Below are 23,674 nucleotides of genomic sequence, written 5' to 3'. Positions count from 1 at the left end.
GGAACAGTTCATTGTTGGAGCTGAGGTGAATGAGAGAGAGAGAAAGAGAGAGAGAGCATGTGTAGAGCAGGGAAGCAATGAACAGTATTGAGAGCTGCTTTAGAACATTGATTTTAAAACCTGTGAATCCATTAGAATCGTTAGATGACAGAATCGCGATTCATATATGAATAGATTTTTATGTGCACCTCTAGTTTTCTCTTCTTCTTCTCTAAAGCAGCGCAGCATGGTCTCGCCCCCTTTGTTACATGTTTCTGGGGGCGGGGCTTGTCTGGGTTTGTGATGTCACGAACCCGGGAAGTAACTTGTTGTAGTCCCTACCAGCTGTTTTAAACTGCCAGAATTTTAAAAGACGATATCTCCGTGCATCGAACTTTAAGCTTCGTAACTTATAGTTTATGCTCAAACAGCAACATTACACACTAAAGTTAAAAAAGTGAAATAGCAATCAACCACCCCTTTAAGCAAAATAAAATTATCTAAATCCATTTTACTTAAATAATTACTGCATAGCCTATTTGATCGTCTGTTCTAATCTAATTGGCTGATAAAACAATTAATTTTATTAAAATACATAAAACCATATAAATATACATTTATGTAACCGTATAAATATGTGTCCACAGTGTTTGCTTGCACCATTTGCACCCCGAGACACTGCAGGATAGACTCCGGCGTCCCCATGACCCAGGCAGTTTAGAGAATGGATGGACATACATGAGATTCGAAATAAAAACAAAAAATCTGATTATCCAAGGACATGATAAACGTCACTCCAGCATTTGCAGGAATATGTTTAACTAACATGTATAGTCAAATCAGTAAAGTTAAGACTGTCAGTTTACTAAAGTCTGCATTTGTGAATTCATGCATGCTGTAACTTACCTAAAACTTTCTCAGTGGAGTCAAAATTGCCTGCTGAGCTCGAACACTGAATAGACTTCATGCGATCATCTTTCTCATTGCAGCATCTTGGACTTATCAAAACAATTATATAACTTGCATGGCTCCACATTCATCTAGGCTTTTTACAGAATCCTGAATCAATTTAGGTGAAGTTAAAATGAAGTGAAATATATAATTAAAATTTCCAATTTTATAGGTACTATGTTATTTTATATATATATTAGGGATATGCCGGTATCAAATTTTCATGTTGCGATTAATTGATCATGTTTTACCACGGTATGCGGTATTATCACGCATTACCGAATACCGGCACAAGTCTAATATATATATATATATATAATATATATATATATATATATATATATATATAATATATGATCATATTATATATATATATAATATATATATATATATATTTATATTTGCTTTAATGGTATAGCAGCAAGCTGCATAAACTCAAGGTTGTCCAAGTTTCCACAATCTCAAATTTGCTTAAGTTTTTTAAATTTTGGGTTAAAAATGATCAGGTTATCCATTATAATTAAAGAATTAAATAATTTAAGAATTAAAAAGAACATCTTGTTATTTTGTGGATGGAAATATTTATTTTTATTTTCTGTTATTTTGTTTTACAATGTTAAGATTTGCCATCTCTTTTCAAACTAAGGAAAGGTGCGAAATTATACAACAGCGGCAGTTGACTTTCATGTGTTAAAATGATTGACGTTCTTTCTCAAACACCACGAGAATTCTCTGATGATGACACGCCACTTGCTCTTGTAAAGCAACACGTGAGCATCTCTGTAAAAGACTGACAGTTTGAGGATGACATGCCCAAAGGATCTGTGGCATTTGGGGCTGAGAGAGCGCACTGCTCTCACTGAATCACAGCGCTGCTGTCAATATGCGCTCTTTATAAGCGAGTTACTTCTCATTAACGATTTAAGAGACGAGAAATTCTCCTCATCATCTAAATACTGGCAGCGAATATCGACGATATCAGCGCTAAGAGAGGAGGACAGCGCCTGAGAACTTTATTCAGCGGAGAGGCATTAAGCTGACACCCGATGTAAGCGTGTCACCCCCGGGGTACTTTTAGGATGCAGAGATCACCTGTGGAGGATGCCAGCTGCCTCTCAAAATACTTTTTCTGGTAAGATGCAATCAAAATATGAAATGTTTTAGATGTCCTGTGTGTCCACGTGTACTAACAACAACAAAATGTTGTGCTTAGGATGCGTTTAAATAGGCTACCAGATATATTTTTCTGTTTATTCACATTTCTAGTGTATTCGCACGTGAAGGCTACACAGACTACACCTGATGACTGATATATTAATAGAAACATTTAAATAACAGCCACGTTTTATTTCATACCTCATTCTGAGCCCCCTATAAAGAAAGCTTTCTTTTTATTGCTTTACAAGTGTATAGGCTGGATAGGCAACACTTTTAAACAGTGTTTTCGAACACCGCTTCTACAACCTCAAAAGTTCAAAAGTTAATTTAACCAGAGCAAGGACGCTGCAGTGAACGTTCACAAACAGAAGCTGGGTTCGACTGAGGTGGTAACCATAGCAACACCGCGCAGTTCGAACGCTTTCCTTCAGCTATTTAGAATTACACAGTTATCGTAAAAATCACAAATGTTTTTATTTTTATTTTATTTATGCGTTTAAGGGGACTTAAAGAACATGTTTGTGCAAGAACAACATCAAATCAAGTTATTTTAATAATTAGCACACTAGTCCTATCTCCAGCGTGTTTATAAAACTGCATAATCATAGCTATCATAAAATATTTACGCGTACATCTCCTTAAAAATAACTAAAGTTCACTCTAATTCAAATAAATCACAATATTGAAGTTTTCAACGTTTTTTTCTGACTGTTTACAGGTGGACAAACCCTATAATGAGAAAGGGTTTTAGGGAGAAACTGAGGCCGTCTGATGTTTATCAAGCTCCCAGTCAAGATGCAGCAGACATTCTTGCAGATCGTCTGGAGAAGTAAGTATTTGTGTTCTCACCTTTTCCTGACACATTAACTTGTGATTTAAAACATATTATTTAAAATTGATTTATTCATATACCCTCATAAAGAAAAGACCCCATTATCCTGGTGAATGAAATGTGTTTATTGCATTTCCAGTTACATTCCATTTAATTTGCATGAGCATTTATTTTATTATTATTTATTAAGGATTAAGGACAATTTCCTATTTAAAAATAATATATATTGATATTTCCTCTGTAATTTTGTTGTTAATTGCTGAGTATATTTTCTCAGTGTCTCCTCCATTCAGTAACCGGAACTGGAATGAAAGAACTTTGACTCACTTTTTTGTAAAGTGAGCAAATTTACATAATGAAGCGACTCAAACAGAACTCACAGTCTTGGTTTCTATTGTGACTTTCAGCGTCCTCAAAGCTTCTGTTACTCAATAGAGCCAAATATCACACCTTTGAGTGTTTGTGTGATGTTTTTTGACAAAGGAAGGGAGAAAAGAAGAATAAAATGTAGACGACCCCCTTAAATGTCACCCTGCCCATTCCAGTAAAGTTCCTTCCATACCATGTCTCACATAAAAAACAATACATCCATGCCAGTGCCCTGCTAATGGGCATCAAATGTGACCTTTTAAAGTGCCAGGCCCCTGGTGAGTGATAGATGATGAGCATTTCTGTTATTCCTCTTAATGTGGAGTACTGCTGGGAATCTGAACCTTTTATTTAATTAACAGGTTGGAGCCGTCTCTACCGTTTCCCCAAGCTTGTCAAGGTCTCTTTGCTCTGTTAAATAAGTTCGCTAAATCACCTTGGTTATATAGGAGTGCACCAAACAATGCGGACTATACCCGTTTTATTGTGGGTGGGTGGATGCTGTTTAACTGTTCCATTCAGTTTTCTCTCTTTCCCTAAACAGAGAATGGGACAGAGAAGTTGCATCTGGAAGAAAAAAGCCCAGTCTACTACGAGCACTGGCACGATGCTTTATACGACCATTTCTGTTATTTGGCTTCCTCCTATATATAGGCGTAAGTGTCCAAATAGTTCTTTCTGTGGCCTTTTTTTTGTTCTTGGATTGGAGTGTTGATCTCTAAATACAACAGCTTAGTACAAGAGAGTTCAAATGCATGAAGTTTTGTTAATTTGTTTGCATATGGGTGGATATTGTTGGCTCACTGGCATGAAGTTGTGTGGTTCCTAGCTGTGTACTGCAGGTAACAGTGCAGTATGACTTTCCCAGTGAAGAACTTACAGCATCTGACCTCTTGCTTGATTTTCTTCCACTTCTCACTTGATTAATTTTACATACTTTGGACATCAATTTATATTGATGTTTTTCTGTAAATAGTAATTATAAGTTTGTAAATTTGAAAATGAAGATGCCACTTCTTTTACTATTTTTCAGGAGGCTACAAAAACAGTGCAGCCACAGCTTTTAGGGCGGATAATTGCATCATTTGACCCGGTCCATGAACCGGAGCGAGCAAATGGTTACTTTCTTGCCTTTGGTCTCGGCTTGCTATTCACTGCCCGCTTTCTCCTGCTCCAGCCTGCCATGTTTGGGCTGCACCGCCTGGGCATGAAGATCAGAATTGCACTCTTTAGCATAATCTATAAAAAGGTTTGTGTCTAGTTATTTCTGTCTGCTATCATCTATCCCTGATACCAATATCTTTCCTCAAATAATGGATCAGATTTAAGCCATCTATTATAAGCACAAAATATTCAATAAAATAACATTATATTAAAATAACAGTGCATTAAGTGCATGAATTTCTCCTAATCTTGACCCTTAGACCTTGAAACTTTCTAGCCGAGTTTTGGACAAGATAAGCACAGGCCAACTGGTCAGTCTGATGTCAGCCAACCTGGGCAAATTTGATCAGGCAAGTATGAAATGAGCAAATGACGCAAGTCCCTCATGTGTACTGGATGGCAGGTCTCCTGTGATACTCTGTTGTTTTGTCTTTAACCTGTACAACACACCTGTGAAAAATCAATATTAAAAATTCCTTATATTGACAGTACATTGGGCCCTAATTTTACAGAATTTAGTTTTTAGAATGTATAGATACTACCATCCAAAAGTTTTGGTTGGTTAGATTTCTTTAACGAAAGAACTCTTTTAAATGCTCACCAAGGCTGCATGTATTGCATTTATTAAATAATACAGTAGAAACAGTAATATTATGAAATATTATTACAATTTGAAATAACTGGCAAAGCTGAATTTTTAGCATCCATTACTCAAGTCTCACATAAATCAGTGTGACATGATCCTTCAGAAATCATTCTAATATCCTGATTTGGTGCTCAAGAAACCTTAAGCATTGTTAAAACATTTTGTGCTGATTAATATTTTGGTGGAAACAGTGATACATTTTTTTCAGGATTCTGTGATGAATAGAAAGTTCAAAAGAACCGCATTTGTTTGAAATAGAAATCTTTTGCAAGAATGTGAAAGTCTCTACTGTGTTTATTTCTTTCAAAAATAAATCAGACAGACTCCAAACTTTTAAATGGTAGTGTGTGTATGGCCTATTTGTAAAGAGGCTGACCATTAGAAATGAATATTCTGCTGCTAACATGTTGGCTGAGCATTAAATTTAGCATAATGCTTCAGTGGGGAGCGTAGTTGAACTCTGGAACATCCAAAGAAGGTAGAGCCAATGTGCTGAATATTGATACACTCTGTAAGTGGTCTGAAGCAATTAGCACCTGTGTTTAATGTGGGTACTTCGAGTGTCCTTTACTTGGAATGTGTGAGATGTTTTGTACCACTGCAAATGTGCAGAGGCTCCTAGACGTCAGCTTTTGACATAAATGTATTAATACATGAATAAATAACAATTTGTGTTTTTAATTAATTACTTAAGTTTAATACTATGCATGTTTTATTTTTTCTTCTTCTTTTTTTTTGATATAGAGCCTGGGCATGGCCCATTTTGTATGGATATCACCATTGCAATGCATCCTGTGTACAGGGCTTATCTGGGAACTCATTGATGTCAATAGCTTCTGTGCACTTGCCGCTATCTCTTTGCTGGGTGTCTTGCAGGCCTTTCTCTCACATAAAATGGGTCCTTACAAGTAAGTATTACATTGACTGTTAGCCTACGTGGTAATACCAAAAAATGAATCTTGCCTAAGATGTTCCCATTGTCAGACTCAAACTGGCACAGCTTTGTTTTAGAGATGTGTCTCCAAATATGCTCCCACAGAAACACAAATTCCAGCTGTGATTCATGCTGGTTAAAGGCTTTGAAGAGTTTGGACAGGTAGTTCACTTCTGCTCCTGTAATCAGGAGACTGGGTAGCCTTGTGCCTTTGAGAAATGTAAACAATGTTGGTCAGAACCACTACTGAGACACACACACAAACTCACAATCAATTTTAATTCAGTATGTATATTGTCTGAATTCAGTGCCTTCATTCATGAGACACCATCATAGACATTAGTCAGATGTACTATGTACAGGATGTGAAGTTCTGTAAGAACAGAGTCTTCATTACAATATTCTGCCTTTTTCTGTTTGCCTTTAGAGCACAAAAGGTGGTACTGACTAACAAACGGTTGGCTCTGACCTCAGAGATCATGGAAAACCTGCATTCAGTGAAGGCCTATGGCTGGGAGGAGATAATGGAGACCCTCATCAAAAACATCAGACAGTAAGACCCCAAAATTTTTGTTGGATGTTCTGCACTTGTTAAAAACAAGTCAAACTCTGTTTTTTGCATTTGCACAGCCAGGATTTTGACAATCAAGAAGAGAACGTCTGACAAACTTTTTTTTTTAAATGTGCCATTTAGGGACATACTTATCTGAGAAAGATTATATCAAAATAATCGACTGCATTGGGGGGGAAAAATGGAAATAGAGGAAAGTAAATATTTATTGATACGCCTAATGGGAGCAGCCATAGGAGAGAGAGAAATATATATTGATGTTTAGATATAGAAAGTTTGTACACTACCTTTCAATACTTTAGAGTTGGTAAGATTTTTTCTTTTGCTCACCAAGGCTGCATTTATTTGATCAAAAATATGGTAAAAATAGTGTGAAATAGTATCATTTAAAATAGCAATTTTCTATTTTAAAATATTTAAAAATGTAATTTATTCCTGTAATGGAAAAGCTAAGTTGTCAGCAGCCATTAATCCAGTTTTTTTTTAGTGTCTTATGATATACAGGTGCTCAAGAAACATTTCCTATTATAATAAATGTTAGAAAGTTCAAAAGAACAGCATTTATTTGAACAATACATTTTTGTAACAATGTGAAATTCTTTACTCTCACTTTTCATCAGTTTATTGCATTCTTGCTTAGTAAAAGAAAAAAAAGATCTTAACCAACCCCAAACCTTTGAACAGTAGAATGTGCATATAAATAAATATATATAGTTTTTTTTTTTTTTTTTTTTTTTTTTTTTTTTTTTCGCAGACATTAATCAAAAAACATAGTAATCTAGTTAAATTGTTCTAAGTTCCTTAAACAAATTTCTGAAAAAGTCACCCCAGAACTTTGTAAAAACAAATGTATTTTTTTCAGGCAAATTGCTAAAAATTTTGAGTTTGCTAAATGAGTAATTTAATTAAAGTTAATATTAGCAGTTACAGTTGATATTTCAGTTAATTACATTTCTCTCCTAATGCTTTAATTCCTGCTTCTTTAATAGTAAGTGAAGTTCTTTCATAAGAGATTTTGGCCTGGATCAGAGAAACTTGAAGCCACGGTCTCCCACTGTTTCTCTGTAGTATTACATTTATGGCAGCACACGGTATGCCTTTGTGTTTTTGTTATCAGCTCAGTCTCGGAGAATCAATGTGTCATTGTTTTTTTAGCTATTTGATATCTCATGACACAGTCTCCAAATATCCTAACCATGTGACATTCTCCTTTAAGGTTAGACAAGGCACGTTTATTTAATTTCTGTTAATTTCATCAGTGCATTGGCAGAGGGAGTCAGTGAGGCTGTAGTCATTAGTCAAATGAAGGGCAAGATAAATTTGGGTGTCATCTGCATGGCTTTGATAGGCAGTTTGGTTCTTTCTCATTATTTGGCTATACAGGTTGAGCAAAAGTTGTGCAAGAACTGAGCCTTGAGGGACATGTTTATCATTCTTTCTTCCTGTAAACTGTTTGTAGGGATGAGGTGAGGCTGACCAGGAAGATTGGCTCCCTGCGCTATTTTTACAGCTCTGCATACTTTTTCTCAGCCATCTTTGTGATTGTGGCCGCAATCGTCCCTCATGCCCTCAGCCGTGGTATCAACCTGCGTCGCATATTCACAACTCTCTCCTACTGTATGGTGCTGCGTATGACTGTCACTCGACAACTGCCCGGCTCCATCCAGATGTGGTACGACACCATGCGGCTTATTTGGAAGATTGAAGTGAGTCTACACACTCTAAAACTAGCACAAGTGCAGCCCATTCTCATGATCCCTCTCTGTGTGCTACACCATGAACTCCGACTTTAAAAATATTAGGGGATTCAGATGATTATAATAATTGCACATTTTGAAAATAAATGTAAAAAATCATTTATGTATTTAAAGGGTTACTCCAACCCAAAATGAAAATTTTGTCATTAATCACTTTCCCCCATGTGGTTCCAAACCTGTAAAAGCTTGGTTTGTCTTCGAAACACAATTTAAGATATTTTGGATGAAACCCGGGAGGCTTGTGACTGTCCCATTGACTGCCAAGTAAATTACACTATCAAGGTCCAGAAAAGTATGAAAGACATCATCAGAATAGCCCACCTTCCATCAGTGGTTCAACCGTAACGTTATGAAGCGCCGAGAATACTTTTTGTACTCGAAGAAAACAAAAATAACGACTTTAATTATTTTTTTTTACTTTGTTTAGTTGACAGGGACATTGTACATTAATAAAACATCCCTGTAAATGTATTCAACAATTCATCTCCTCTGTGTCTCTCCACATCACCGTAGCGCCATTTTGGAGAATATCTGCTGAACGCAAACTGCGTACGCTATGCTGTGTCAGCCACGACACAAGGATACGTTTTCTACGTGTATTCACACTTTGATTTGAACGAAAACAGTGCATCTGTGCAGCGCATCCAAAATATCTTAAATTGTTTTCCGAAGACGAACAAAGCTTTTACTTGTTTGGAACCACATGAGGGTAAGTGATTAGTGACAAAATTTTCATTTTGGGGTGGAGTATCCCTTTAATGTCATCTTTTGTGGTTGATACTTGTAGTGGAACTACATACATTGCAAACTATTTGCAAAAAAGTATATATTTGTTTACATTGAGAGGAAGTTTTTTTTTACCAACCGAATTATTTGTGAATTTTTGTAATAATGCCATTTTAGTAATATGTATTACAATGATAAATTATATCGGCTATAATATAGCTTTATAATTAAAGCATTTCTGGTTTGGTGTTAATAAAGGTAAAACACTCCTCTGTACTACTGTATTTCTGAAAGCACTCATTGTGTAATGCTGTAAACTGTGCTGAACTTTGAGAGAATGTTGCTGTTACTGTGGTCTTCTCTGTATCCAGAGCTCTACCTAAAACTTTAACTTACCTGTTTCCTCAAGAATTTCTTAGTAAGGAGGAATACAAGTTAATGGAATATGATCTCAGCATCACAGAGCTGGAACTTAAAGATGTGACTGCTTCTTGGGATGAGGTATAGTTATGCATCCATAGTCTTAGATTTAGAACATCTCTCCTGTATTTCAGTTTTGTGTCATCATATCCTTACCTTTCTTTTGAAAAAGATTGATTCTATTCTTTTCGATTCTTTTCTAATTAGAAGCACATTTATAGAACTAATTGCAGTGCTCTCTGTTGACTGTTTCTTAGTCTATTTGAATATGAATTGCATTTTCAGTTCAGTAGCTACAAGACTAAATGACCCTTTAAGCATAACTAAGGTCAACGATTAGCCAGGTCCTCCTTCTCCTCTAATCATCCCTTCCCTGTGGTAACATGTGCGGTTTTGTTTTAGTGAGACTGTCATGTACTTAAACTACACTGGGCGATATTTTAAATTTTATTCCTTTTCAGCATTTAAAGAAAAAGAGAGGAGTGATCAATATTTTTTTAATGCATTCAGTGTGCATGTGTAGTGCAGTGTAAATACTCTCTGTCTGTGTTTCTTCAGGGTCCTGGTGAACTTTTGGAAAGGATAAAACAGGAGAACAAAGCTAATGGCCATCACAATGGAGATGCAGGCCTCTTCTTTACCAACCTATATGTGACTCCCGTATTGAAGGACATCAGTTTGAACCTGAAGAAAGGAGAGATGTTGGCTGTTAACGGTTCTATGGGCTCTGGGAAGGTAGGAGTGCTTGCCGTAATCTTCAAATCTGTCGTAAATATATATATCAATGCAAGTTGTACTGAAATTGTAAATAATATATTTATTATTTATATAAATAAAAATGATATAATTTATTTATTTATTATCAATTATTTTATCAATTATTTATTTATTTATTTATTTATTATTATTATTTCATTTATAATTTATTTAAATTTAAGAAAGTCTTGCTGATTAAAAAATGTTTTTCTACTTCTTTGCAGTCAGAAATTAGTGTAGAAAAAGATACTAAACAATTCCAACAAATTATTCACAATTATAACAATTAGAGTGAATAAATGAAAGGCCAATTAAACTACAGTGTGAAGCCATTAATAAGCTGAAAAATAAGCTAAAATATAAAAGGATGAGTTATGCAAGCTGTTTAAAAGAAAGCAAGCATTTGCTGAAAGGAAACTGTAAGGTTGTCATTGTTCAGACATAATGCCTGTATTTATAGAGCTCATTGTTGATGACCATTCTTGGGGAGCTGTTTTTATATTCTGTGGAGATCCGACACAGTGGTCGAATCTCCTACTCCTCCCAAACAGCCTGGATCATGCCTGGCACCATCCGAGACAACATTCTTTTTGGTCTGACCTATGATGAGTATCGCTACAAGAGTGTGGTCAAAGCATGCCAGCTCGAGGAGGTACTGACAAATGAATGCTCTTCAGTCCACTCTTTTTTTCAGTCCACTGTATTTCCTTAGTTTTACTCCCATCTCCAATTTCTCTCCTTTTGTGTATTTTATTATTCTTTTTACTTTTTGTATTTTGTATCTTTCTCTATTTGTATTTCAGTCCCTCTCTCTACAGAATATTGCCTGACCTCACTCATCTCTTTTCTCAACATAACTAGTCCTCCTCTTTATCTTCTGTCATGTTTTTGGCTCCTGGTTTGCTTCTGTTTCTGTCTTCCCTCTCTCTCTCTCCCTTTCTCTGTTTCTCTCTCTCTTTCTACATGGAATGTTCACCTGGCAGTTGAACTGAGAACCTTTGTTAGACATAGAACTGAGTCATATTACTCTGCTCGTGGTTTTCTTCCTTCACCCTTAATCTCTTGATAACAAATCAGCCAATCATGTGCAACTATCAGCAACCAAAGTGATGAGTGACATGCCCCTTGTTTAATTGAGTCTTACAGTACATGAAAGGACAGGAGAGCTGCTGAAAACACAGTCATGTCCAGGCATTAGGCTGATGTGTGAGATTTATCCGTGCTAGTGTATGAGATTTGTCTAGTGAAAATCATAATATAAGGCTTTGCAAACACTGCAAAAACTTAAATTATATTCACAAAGATAAAGATTTCACATTTTCGGAGAACATATAGTGAATTAATGATAATTTTTTTTTTTTTTTCACAAAATTGGCAAACATAGTTTTTTTTTTCTTGTTTTAAAGGGATACTCCGTCCCAAAATGTAAATTTTGTTATTAATCACTTGCCCCCATGTCGTTCCAAATCCATAAAAGCTTAATTCGTCTTCGGAACACAATTGAAGATATTTTGGGTGAAAACCTGGAGGCTTGAGACTGTCCCATAGACTGCCAAGTAAATAACAGTGTCAGGGTCCATAAAAGGTATGAAAGTCGTTCAGCAGAATACTCCATCTGCCATCAGACGTGCAATTTGGGTTATTTGAAGCGATGGGAACACTTTTTGTAAGCGAAGAAATTCCTTTGCAAAATCCTTTGTCAGCAGACTCCTCTATTCAACAATCACCTTGTGCTGCAACTGTCTCCTCTGTGTCTCTCCATATCACTGTTTATACTGCGTCTGCTTTGATTTGAAAGAAAACTGCATCATCCTTGTGGCACGGATGACACAGAATGCATACAAGCATACGGTGATAGGAGAGACACAGAGGTGCGTCCTTGTGAATGCTTTATTTTTTGTTTTTCTTCGCTTACAAAAAGTGTTCCCCCGTCACTTCATGACCCAGAACGTCTGAGCATATGCAGCATTCTGACAACGACTTTCATAACTTTTATGGACCTTGACACTACGATTTTTATTTGGCAGTCTTTGGGACAGTCTCAAGCCTCCAGGGTTTTCATCCAAAATATCTTAAATTGTGTTCCGAAGAAGCTTTTACGGGTTTGGAACGACATGGGGGTAAGTGATTAATGACAAAATTTTCATTTTGGGACGGAGTATCCCTTTAAGCATAAATCAGACAAAACTGATAAAGTTTAGGCTGAAAACAAGAAGAAAAAAAAAACTAATTTCACACACTATATATATATATATCTATAAATATATATATATATATACATATATAAATATATATTATATATATATATATATATTATAATGCGTTTTTACAGATTTTATAAATAGAATTAATAACAATTATTTGCTGTGTAAAAAGTATATTTTTATATATTACTATAATATTGTGTGTGTATATATTATATATAAAAATTAAAAATTTTGTTAATTAGTAGTTTATTAACATAGTGTGTTTCTGAATGGTGAGTCTGGGACATTTACAGTCTGTGTCAGTTTCCATGTTTCCCATAGGGAGAAAAGTGAAAGTGTTTCCTCTCAAACAAAGCATGTTTTCACAGTAAATGGTGATTACAAGCACAATTTATGACTGTTTGTTACGAAATATCCAGACTATAATAACAGAAGATCTTATAGAGCAGTGTGAGGTGGCTATTGCCATCACAATGGTAGGCTTGGCCATAACAACAGAGTGTGAGAAGTTAGCCATCTGTGTGCTAACTAGCAAGAAGCTGCAAAGTATTGTTATTTACTGTACATAATGAGTCTTTATTCAGTCTGTGCTGATAGACTGACACTTACGCTTTCCCAGCGTACTTAATCTTCTGAGTCACGCGTTAGAAACAAGCTCTCAATGCAAACAGCAAGACTAGCAGGATCCAGTAAATGGATTTGTAGAGTTTAAAATGTAAAGTGGAAACACCCATGTTTAGTTGGCTTTTGTTATCCATGTATTTCCTTTGTGGCACTGATATACATGCATTTTATTCCTTTTTCATGTTGTGTCTGGGCAGTAAACCCTGGCATTTCCATCTTAAAGACAGTAGCGCTCCAGTGCTGCCCACTGATTTGTTTGTGTAGGGTTTAAAAAAGTCTTTCTCACTGCATCACTGCATTTAATTATTATTTTTAATGCTCCTACAACGGACAAACAGAGTTGATGACAAGGTAAGTACTTCCTACATGAGAATTATTCATCTCAAGTGGTATGTGGTCCCTGCTAAGAAAAAAGCTTAAACCAGACTAACATAAATCAGGCTGGTCTGTTGGTTTTAGAGGGGTTTTGGGAAGTTGTCAGCTAGCCAGGCTAGCCAACCAACAACCAGCAAGCTAAGACCAACAAACCATCTTAGGTGGTTGAATTTTTTTTTAAGCATGAGTGTTTCCATTAATTTATGTCAAAATGGTTTTTAAGCACCAAAAACCTGCAGTTTACCAATTATTTCTGTTGTAAGTGTGTGTTGTCTTGTGTCTGTGTTCTGTTGTAAAATCGCGTATGGTGGTTGGCTTACCCTAAATTTTTTTAAATGGCATTTCCATCTTACTTTCCTTTGCTCTGTATGATGATATTGTCTGTTTTATTATTAGGATCTGGCTGCTCTTCCTGAGAAGGATAAGACACCTATGGCTGAGGGGGGTTTAAACTTGAGTGGGGGTCAGAAGGCACGTGTGGCTCTAGCCAGGTATGTCACACATTTCCTCGCTCCCCTTGAACAATTCTCTCAACTCCTCCAGCACCTGTTGTTTAAACCATGCTGAAGTCCTCACTTACCCCATGGCTGCTCATTCCCACAGAACTTTAGAGAAGAGAGTAAATCATATATGTATGGCTTTTTAATGATTGTCAAAACACATTGTTACATCCAATCAGGAAGTTTGTTCTTGGATCTCTTTTGGATTTACATGGCCATAAACTCAATGTTAAATTTTACAACTCAATACAATCTTGCTGCAGTCATAAATACAATAAGGTTTTGACAAGCTTTTATTGTTTGTTTGTTTGTACGAAAGCTTTCCTGTGTCAGCGCTGTTGTGACATAGCTGTGACGTAATACGTTTATATTGTTAGTACATCTTATTATAGTGTGCAGAGTTTACCATATTTAAATATTCCTTAAAATAGTTTATTAAATAATTGTATTGAATAAACTACGTTTACCTTAAAATAAACTTATTTTGTATTTAAATTATCATATTGTCACTAGTTAAAAATAACTATCTGAAAATGTTATTAAGTAATATTATTTTTTTCTGCACAGGGCTATTTACAGAGATGCTGATGTTTACCTACTTGACGCACCATTTACTCACCTGGATATTGCAACAGAAAAGGAAATATTTGACAAGTATGCATATATGTAGCATTTTGACTTTCATTATTTCTAATGAAAATTTTTGCCTATTTTATTTCTGATGCGGTAGACTGGGGATCAGAATTTCTGTCTGTCCAAACATTATAAAAACTAATTTTCTAATTAAGTGCATAAAACAAAAAACATCGTTTTAGAATTTCCATCTGAAGGTAATAGAGTGCAACAGTTGGGTTCCAGAAGTAAAAATCTTGTTGATTTGAAAAATAATTTGCAAAAGAAAATTATAATCGAAGACAGACCTACTATGAGGTTATTAATTGATGGTATATGCTTTTGTTGAAGGCATCAGCAATGCATTTTTCAACTTATTTTTTAAATAATCATGTTTAACAGTGGAATTCCTGGTAAAAACAACATTACCTATGATTCTGCAAAAAAAAAAAAAAAAAAAAATCTCCACCAATCAGAGAACTGACACAAGCTAGAGAACTCTTTAGTGCCCATCCATTCCCATAAAACACTCCAATGACATGATATATAGTATATAATATATAACATTTCCATATCCTCTAAAACTATTTTTTTATATTTTATATATATCTGCATATATATATATATATATATATATATATATATATATATATATACATATATAGCCACTATATTGTTTCTAAATGCATTTTCAACATCTTTTATAATATACTTTTTGGAGATTTGCACAACCATTTTAAATATTTTGAGGTGTGAAGGTATTTTTGGGATCTTTTCAGATATATAAGTTTGCAGGTATTGTTGCTTTTTATAAATAAATATCAATTGTGTTATGAACTAAATTGAAAAGAGATGACAACACATACTCTGCTGGAGTTAATTTTAGCTTAAATGTTAGAAATATTGCTGCATAACCTCATTTTTATTTATTTACCCAGATGTCTGTGTAAGCTGATGGCCTCTAAGACACGCATCTTGGTAACAAATAAGATTGAGCATTTAAAGCGGGCTGATAAGATCCTTCTGCTCCACAACGGTGAAAGTTTTTTCTACGGCACCTTTTCAGAGCTTCAGTCAGAACGGCCTGATTTCAGCTCTTTGCTTTTGGGTTTGGAGGCCTATGACAATGTCAGTGCAGAGCGCCGCTGCTCCATCCTCACAGAGACTCTCCACCGCGTCTCAGTGGATGAGAGCGCAGGCATGCGACCTGAACGCTCAGCTTATCGCCAGGTGGCCCCGTCAATGCCTGTGTACATAGATGAAAGAAAATCTTCAGTTATCGTCAACACTCTCGGAGCAGCTCGTAAGGCATCCTTCATTCAGATACCCGAGGAGGAGGTTCGGAGGACATTACCTGCCCGGAAGTTCTCCCTGGTACCAGAGAACGAGCTCGTGGATGAGTCCTTTATGGGGAGCGACGTGTATCATAACCACGGAGTGCATATGGCTGGTCAGAGGAGGCAGTCTGTGTTAGCTTTCATGACCAATGCACAAGGCCAAGGCCGTCGTGACCACCTTCAGTCATCTTTCCGCAGACGGCTGTCCGTCGTGCCTCAGAGCGAACTGGCATCTGAGCTGGACATCTATGCTCGCCGTCTGTCAGACAGCACGTATGACATCACCGGGGTCCTAGAAGAAGAGAACATTGAGGTGTGGAGATTTCTTGCACTTACTGCAACATATTGCTTTACATACTAGGCTTTAATTTCATCTGATTTGCTTCTCTTTGCAGGCTTGCTTAGTTAATGAAATAGATGAAAAAGAGGATGTATTCGAAACAACAAAGTGGAACACATACGTCAGATATGTGTCAAATAATAAAAGCCTTCTGTATGTTCTGATCTTCATCTTCCTTATTGCTGCAATTGAGGTAATCTGATATAATCTGTACTGATATGTTCTACATTACAAATGAATATTGTTGATGTGTTTCCACGGTTAATAAGTTTGCGATTATTAAGATTATTTTTTTTTTTTTTTTAAAAGAAATTAATTTTATTCATCAAAGATGCGTTAAGTTGATCAAAAGACTTCAAATAAAGATTTTAAATAAATGCTGTTCATTTAGCTTTGCTATCACAAATATTATTTTTTTTTATATATGCATAAAATATATTACATTAGAAAACAGTTCATTGAAATTCTTTCAAAAACATAAAAAAATCTTTTTGAACAGTGTGGATCTAGATTTACTAGCCTTAATTCTTTGTTGTGTGTTTTTAGGTTGCAGGATCTGTAGCAGGGATTTTTTTGATAACTGAGTAAGTGTTTTTCCTTAAGTAACTAAACTCCTTCGCTGTCAAGCATTCTTCAATAATAATCTGAAGTTAGTTTTAATCAATTTTGTTTTTTTAATTTTTGTTTTTTTGATTTTTGTTTTGGAGAGCATCAACGAGTTGAGCCAAATATGACAAAGTACTCCAACATGTCTTCACCTGGAAAAAAAAATGCCATCATTGTGACCCCGACAGGCAGCTATTACATTCTCTACATCTACGTGGCCACGTCAGAGAGCCTCCTCGCAATGGGATTTTTCCGGGGTCTTCCGTTTGTGCACACTATGATCACAATCTCTAAGAAACTGCACCAGAAGATGCTGCATGCTGTTCTCAGTGCACCCATGTCTGTGCTCAATACCATGAAGACAGGTCTGTGTTACATAAGGCTGAAATAAGTAGAAGTAAACCATATTTCCACCAGTCCAGTTTCTGACCGTTTGTATCCCAATATCATTTTTACAGGTCGCATCATGAATAGGTTCACCAAAGACATGGCCACCATAGATGACATGCTTCCTCTCCTCATGTTTGACTTTGTCCAGGTTTGTGACTCCTTTGATAACTTTGATTGTCAAAAGCCTTGTTTAAATCTTAATTTGTGTTATGAAGATGAACAAAGGTCTTACAGGTTTTAAAAGACATCAGGGTGAGTAATTCATGATAGAATTTTCATTAATAGATGAGTAGATGGATTTCAGCTTAGTGCAGCATTGATCACTTTTGCATTTTGAGGTCTAACATTCTATGAAGTACAGTTTCAACTCAGTGCTATACAGCATACTAGATGATTAGTGATTAGTAATTTCTCACACACAATATTGCCATATATATATATATATATATATATATATATATATATATATATATATATATATATATATATATATATATTTATATATAGTTTAATACATCCTTACTGAATAAAAGTATTTTTCAAATAAGCTGAATAAGACTTTAACATTGCTTTTCTTCTAACAGTTGACTGTGGTGGTGGTTGGATGTATTCTTGTGGTGTCCATTGTGAGGCCATACATATTCCTCGCAGCTACTCCCCTGGCCATTATTTTCATTGTGATGAGGAAGTACTTTCTCCGCACGGGTCAACAGCTTAAACAGCTGGAGACAGAAGGTAAGGCCAGATAGTGTGTGCATTCTTTGCATGCAGTTGTTAGATACGTCTGTGCAGTTGGCAAAAGGATTCCTGACGCACTCTGCGTGCTGGCGTGTGGCTTGCTGCCAGGGATGAGAAGGCCAGTTAGACAAGGCACTGATGGGAGGTCATTGCTAGGTCCAAAAACAGGGGAGGAGCAGAGGATGGATGATTCAACCAGAAAGAGAAAAGGATATCTCAAAGGAAAGGAAAAGGGCATGGGGGGTGTGGGGGTCAGAGTTTTGTTTCTCGACCAGTTATCTATGGTCTATTACATCTCTGAATAAGGCAGACCCATTTCTGATGGTCTCTCTGTAACTCAGACAGGAAGAAAACTCCTGTTAGCCTCAGTTGTCAATGATCTTCCTACTGTCAGACTATCCAGAGCCACTGAGAAAGCAACTAGGGCTTTCCGTACTTTGTAATACTGGGTTAGCAAAAACCCGACCAGGGATTTCCTCTGCCGCTATCCTGATATCATTCACTCATCATGCACAACTGATGAGCAACAAGCTTCATGGCGGCAATCCCAGAAAACTGCGCAACCCTATTGTTTTTCAGACAAGAGGAACTAAAGGCATTGTCTTGTTTATAGAAATGGAAAGGAATGTTGCAAGGAAAGCCGTGGTGAATGAGAAAAACGTGATGAACTTGTGGACTAGTTCATTTGGATTATGAGGTCATAATAAAGGACAGAGGGCAGGACTTTTATTTCTTCCTTCCTTTTTCTGACCCCTTCTGCTATTGGAAATGTGTGGCACAGATGATGGCAAAATACAAGTGCTTGATATTGACAGTTAAAGGTAGTAGTTGACCCAAAAATTTGATAAATGAATTGAAAATGCTTTTAAACTTAGTCCAGTCTTCAGTGCCACATCCTAAGAAATTTTTTATTATTGTCAAATTTGAAAACAATTGCTTAATATTTTGTTGAAACTGTGAGAATTTTTTTCTTCAGAATTCTTTGATGAATAGACAGTTCAAACATTGTTCAAACAGTTCAAATATTCAAACATTTACTTGGAATAAAATAGTTGTGACGAGTGGGGCGGGGCCGAGAGGCGTGGGAACGGAGCGAGGCCGGTGGAGTGATTGGGAAATGAGCGACACCTGCTCCACTCGTCACAATAGTTTTGTAGCATTATACTGTACTGTAAATGCCTGTCACTTTTGATCTATTTAATGTGTGCTTGCTGAGTATAAAAAGTATAAATTATAATCCTAAATTATCATTTATATAGAGAAGGGTTGTGTCAAGCCCCAAAATATCAAAACATCATCCTAAAAGTGGCCTGTAGACCAGAAAGAAGTTTGATTTGGGTGCCCCAGTGGAGGAATGCACTGAATGACTCTTTTGCTTTGTTTGTCACACAAAGCTATTGCTTCAGAAGATTTAAAATTAAATGAATATACATTGTTGACATCTTCAATTCTTCTCTCATCACAGCTCGTAGCCCCATTTTCTCCCACCTCATCATCTCGCTGAAGGGTTTGTGGACCATCAGGGCCTTTGAGCGGCAGGCGTACTTCGAGAACCTGTTCCACAAGACCCTCAACACCCACACAGCCACCTGGTTCCTCTACCTGTCGACCCTACGATGGTTCCTCTTCCGCGCTGACATCATCTTTGTGTTCTTTTTCACGCTGACCGCCTGGATTGCAGTAGGAACCAACCGTAAGAGCACTCCTCCATCTGTATCTAGGCAAGAGTGAACCAAGTGAACAGTAGAGCATGTAGAGTGAGCGGATGCCACTGTTTATTTGACGGTTCTCTGTGGGTCCAAAAAGCCAATGAACGCTTGATTTAGTGGGTTTTACAGACAATTGGTTTTATCAAGAGGTAATTGCGAGCAGTGCTTGGAAAATGCCTTTGAACTGTAGAAGTGAGGTCATTGTGAGCAACCTTGTACTTAATGTTTATACTTGCTTGTTGGTGCGTTATTCCACAGAGGATAAACCGGGTGAGATTGGTATCGTCATATGCCTGGCAATGCTCATTCTAGGCACCTTCCAGTGGTGTGTTGCCACCAGCATTGCGGTAGATGGAATGGTACGTGCCCTTTTGGTTTTCCTCCCTGAAAACTGCATGTTTTTCAGTTGTTCTTAACTGCAGAAATTGTCCTGTTCTGTAATGCTGTCGAAAATATTGTCTGAGTGAGGTTTTTTTAAGTCAGAGCAACACTTATCAAGGTGCAGAACGTTTTGTTTTCCCTCACTATGACCCTATCAGGAGAACAGTTTACAATCACACTGATACGCATTTATACAGTAGTAGCGCTTTATTTTTGCCACATGGTGTAACTGTGTGCGCATTTGTACTCGCACACACAAACACAGAGGCTAAGCATCATTTAAAGGCTAAACAAACCACATGGACCTCAGTGGACCTGATTACATCATAGCTGTTCTAATCCTTCTTCCTCCAGATGCGTTCCGTTGACCGGGTTTTTAAGTTCATCGACCTACCGTCTGAGACACCCAAACCGGACAAAAGCAAATGCTCAGATCTGATTATCGAGAATGCCGATGCACAGGCTGACTCAAGCTGGCCCAACCGCGGTCACATTGATGTGCAGAATTTAACAGTCAAATACACAGAAGGGGGTCACGCTGTCCTCAAGAACCTCTCCTTCACTGTGGAGGGTAGACAGAGGGTACGTACAAACAATTTCCAGGCTTAAACTCCTCTTTAAAATGCAAATGTTAAACAGTTTCAGAAAAATAAATGCTAACATGCAAACCTTTCATCAAATTCTGTAAAAGAATTGTCTCACAGCTTGAATTATGCTATCCTTTACAAATTGTATTTTCTGCATCACATTTGACCTTTTGTGTAAGTTCAGTGTCACAGATTTGTTTTAGATTTGATTATTAGCCTAGAGATGGAAATATAGAATCTGGAACGGGAAATATTTCTTATTTATTTTATGTCTTTATTTATTTATTTATTTTTGCTTTATATTTTCCAAAATCTTAGAACTTTATTATTATTTTCAGGTTTAAATTATATTTTCAATCCCAGAGCTTTAATTTGTGGATGTTGGGGTTGTACTGCCCTACAAAGGCGAAATGCAGTAACTACACCAACACCAAAACTGATTTTTATATCAATTTTTATATATCGTTTTTAAAATCTGAGCATAATTGAGCCAAGTCACAAGACTTGATTTCGGTTTTGACAAAGTTACTGCATTTTGCCTTTGTACAACAATGGTAGGCAAATTAGCTAAAGAGTCTCATGTGATCAGCCTTATATCTTTTTCACACTTGTTTCTGTGATGTATATTTTGAGAAATCCATGTGAGACTGGCTTCTAGTCCAAGCTTCTAACAGAATATGTTCCATGTATTGCTGAAGATGCACTTCTATAGCATGTAAATCTGTTCACAGGTCAGATTGATCATCTTTTTCAGGTGGGTATCTTGGGCCGAACAGGTTCTGGGAAGAGTTCTCTGTTCAATGCTCTCTTAAGGCTGGTTTACACAGATGGTGATATCTCCATCGACGGGGTCAACTGGAACAAAATGCCACTCCAGAAGTGGAGGAAAGCCTTTGGTGTGATGCCTCAGGTAACAGCGGTCATCCTCTCTCTTCATAACATCTCATGAAATATTTTTGTAAATATCTCCTTCCACACCACCACAGAAAGTCTTCATCTTTACGGGACCATTCCGCCTGAACCTAGACCCTTACGGTTGTCATAGTGATGAGGAGCTGTGGCGGGTCACGGAGGAGGTGGGTTTCTGCTGCAGGGGTCCAGAGCAGATGATCAATGACCCTTTTTTCTAGAGCAATTCAAAGAAACTGGAAAAGCATTGTCTCTGCTCCTGGGACTATGGTAACACTTTAGTTGCCACTGAGCAGTTAAGGGTGAAGGGTGTAATTCATAATTCAGACAACAAATTTCAAACAACCCAGGTTAACCATTGCTAAACAGAAACAGGCATGACACACTTCATCTTGTTCTTAAGTTATAATTTAAATGAAATTTTTATGACAATATTTAAATTCTATATCATTTCTGTTTTAAGTCATCAAATGTCATTTAATGAAGGCAGAACATTAGGTCTAAAATATGGTGAATGCTAAGTGACCAGTATTATCAACATAGCAATGTCCTGTTCTCCTCTTTTAAAATACTTAGTTTGCTGACAGTATTTGCTTGATTTACAGTTGTTTCTGTGTTCATGTGTGAAGGTCGGTCTTAAGACAGTGATTGAGCAGTTTCCAGACAAACTGGACTTCCAGCTGGAATACGGAGGCTATGTACTGAGTAACGGCCACAAACAGCTCATCTGTCTGGCTCGCTCCATCCTCAGCGGAGCACGCATCCTCCTCCTGGATGAGCCTAGTGCCCACCTTGATCCAATGTGAGTCCCAACACCACTGGCTGTTAAGTCCAAGTATAATGAATTCAGGTCATGATAAATAATGGTGTCTTTGTTTTCAGAACAATAAAGGTGTTAAAGAAAACATTACGACAGTCTTTCTCCACGTGCACTATATTATTGTCTGAACACAGAGTGGAACCGCTGCTCGAGTGCCAGTCTTTCTTGGTAAGGCACTAAAGCCAGGAAGCTTTTTTTTAATTACAGGAATACATTTTATTTTAAAATATATTAAAACAGCACAGTTATTTTAAACTGTAATAATATTTCACATTACTGCTTTTCCTATATTTTGATTAAATAAATATAACCTTGGTGTGCATAAGAGACTTCTTTAAAAAATTGCTTTAGCAGAGCTACTGTAAAAATCTATTTTTAAGTTTGTCCCTGACTCCTCTGTTCTCTGTTGCAGATGATGGACAAGGGTCAGGTGAAGACCTACGATTCCATTCAGAAGCTGCTGAATGAGACCAGTCATCTAAAGCAGGCCATAAGTCCAGCCGAGCGCCTCAAACTCTTCCCTCGCCGGAACTCTAGCATGCGCGGCCCTCAGTCCAAACTCAGCTCTGTTACGCAGACACTGCAAGAGGAGGCAGAGGACAATATCCAAGACACTCGCCTCTGAGCGTCTCAAACTGGAATTCATACAGAAACAATCAAGCTTACAATGGTCTCCAAATGGTACGTTATATTGGATGACCTATCCTTAGAACATTTGACATTTATTATGAAAAAGATATGTATTTTTTCTTAATGTCACAAGAGGTACGCAATATACTCTCACAATGGGACACAGTGAGGCCAGGAATAATTGAACACTGTAAAAAATTGTATAATGTAACTTTTCTCGAATCAAATGTATTCTTCTCTTATTTTTCTCTGAACATTTAATTTATTGTTAACTTGTGTCCAACATCTGGCATCCTTTGAAAGTGCAGCAAAATGGGATCATATGAATCATTTAAATGGCAAAACAATTAGTCTATTGTCTTTATGCGTTTCATGGAATTAGGAAAGGCACAAACAAAAACATTGATTATTTTAAAGTGTAAATATATATAAAAGACTTTTCTGTGAAACAAATATATTTTTCAAGACTGTGCTTCTCTTGTTTTTTTTTCTGTGTGGTCACCAGGAATGACCTCATTCCACTCTTATCTTGTGTTATAGTGCGAAGCTTAAGAGGACAGGACACAGAAACATAGCTGGTGATAAACGATTCCAGCCGAGTGATTAGGTTTCAATCAAACACAATGTTAGCATTAGCCGTGTGGAG

The 23,674-nt window shown here is 36.8% G+C and overlaps 1 protein-coding gene across 1 annotated transcript; it reads left to right on the top strand.

Annotated features, from left to right (window-relative positions):
- Positions 1 to 1,712: 1,712 nt before the first annotated feature.
- cftr (CF transmembrane conductance regulator) lies at positions 1,713 to 23,498 on the top strand. The gene is made up of 27 exons (XM_042775270.1): positions 1,713 to 2,062; positions 2,807 to 2,917; positions 3,834 to 3,945; positions 4,323 to 4,538; positions 4,714 to 4,803; positions 5,844 to 6,007; positions 6,461 to 6,586; positions 8,064 to 8,310; positions 9,496 to 9,588; positions 10,066 to 10,242; positions 10,724 to 10,915; positions 13,866 to 13,960; positions 14,537 to 14,623; positions 15,520 to 16,231; positions 16,314 to 16,451; positions 16,805 to 16,842; positions 16,949 to 17,229; positions 17,323 to 17,402; positions 17,839 to 17,989; positions 19,458 to 19,685; positions 19,960 to 20,060; positions 20,437 to 20,664; positions 21,424 to 21,579; positions 21,656 to 21,745; positions 22,208 to 22,380; positions 22,461 to 22,566; positions 22,811 to 23,498. Exons 1-27 carry the CDS (start codon positions 2,010 to 2,012, stop codon positions 23,021 to 23,023), a joined length of 4,458 nt encoding a protein of 1,485 aa, XP_042631204.1. The 5' UTR covers positions 1,713 to 2,009; the 3' UTR covers positions 23,024 to 23,498.
- The last annotated feature ends 176 nt before the right edge of the window (positions 23,499 to 23,674 follow it).

The sequence above is a fragment of the Cyprinus carpio genome, chromosome A18 (assembly GCF_018340385.1).
Source record: "Cyprinus carpio isolate SPL01 chromosome A18, ASM1834038v1, whole genome shotgun sequence".
In the NCBI taxonomy this organism is placed as follows: Eukaryota; Metazoa; Chordata; class Actinopteri; order Cypriniformes; family Cyprinidae; genus Cyprinus; species Cyprinus carpio.
This window is presented reverse-complemented; position numbering and strand designations above follow the sequence as displayed.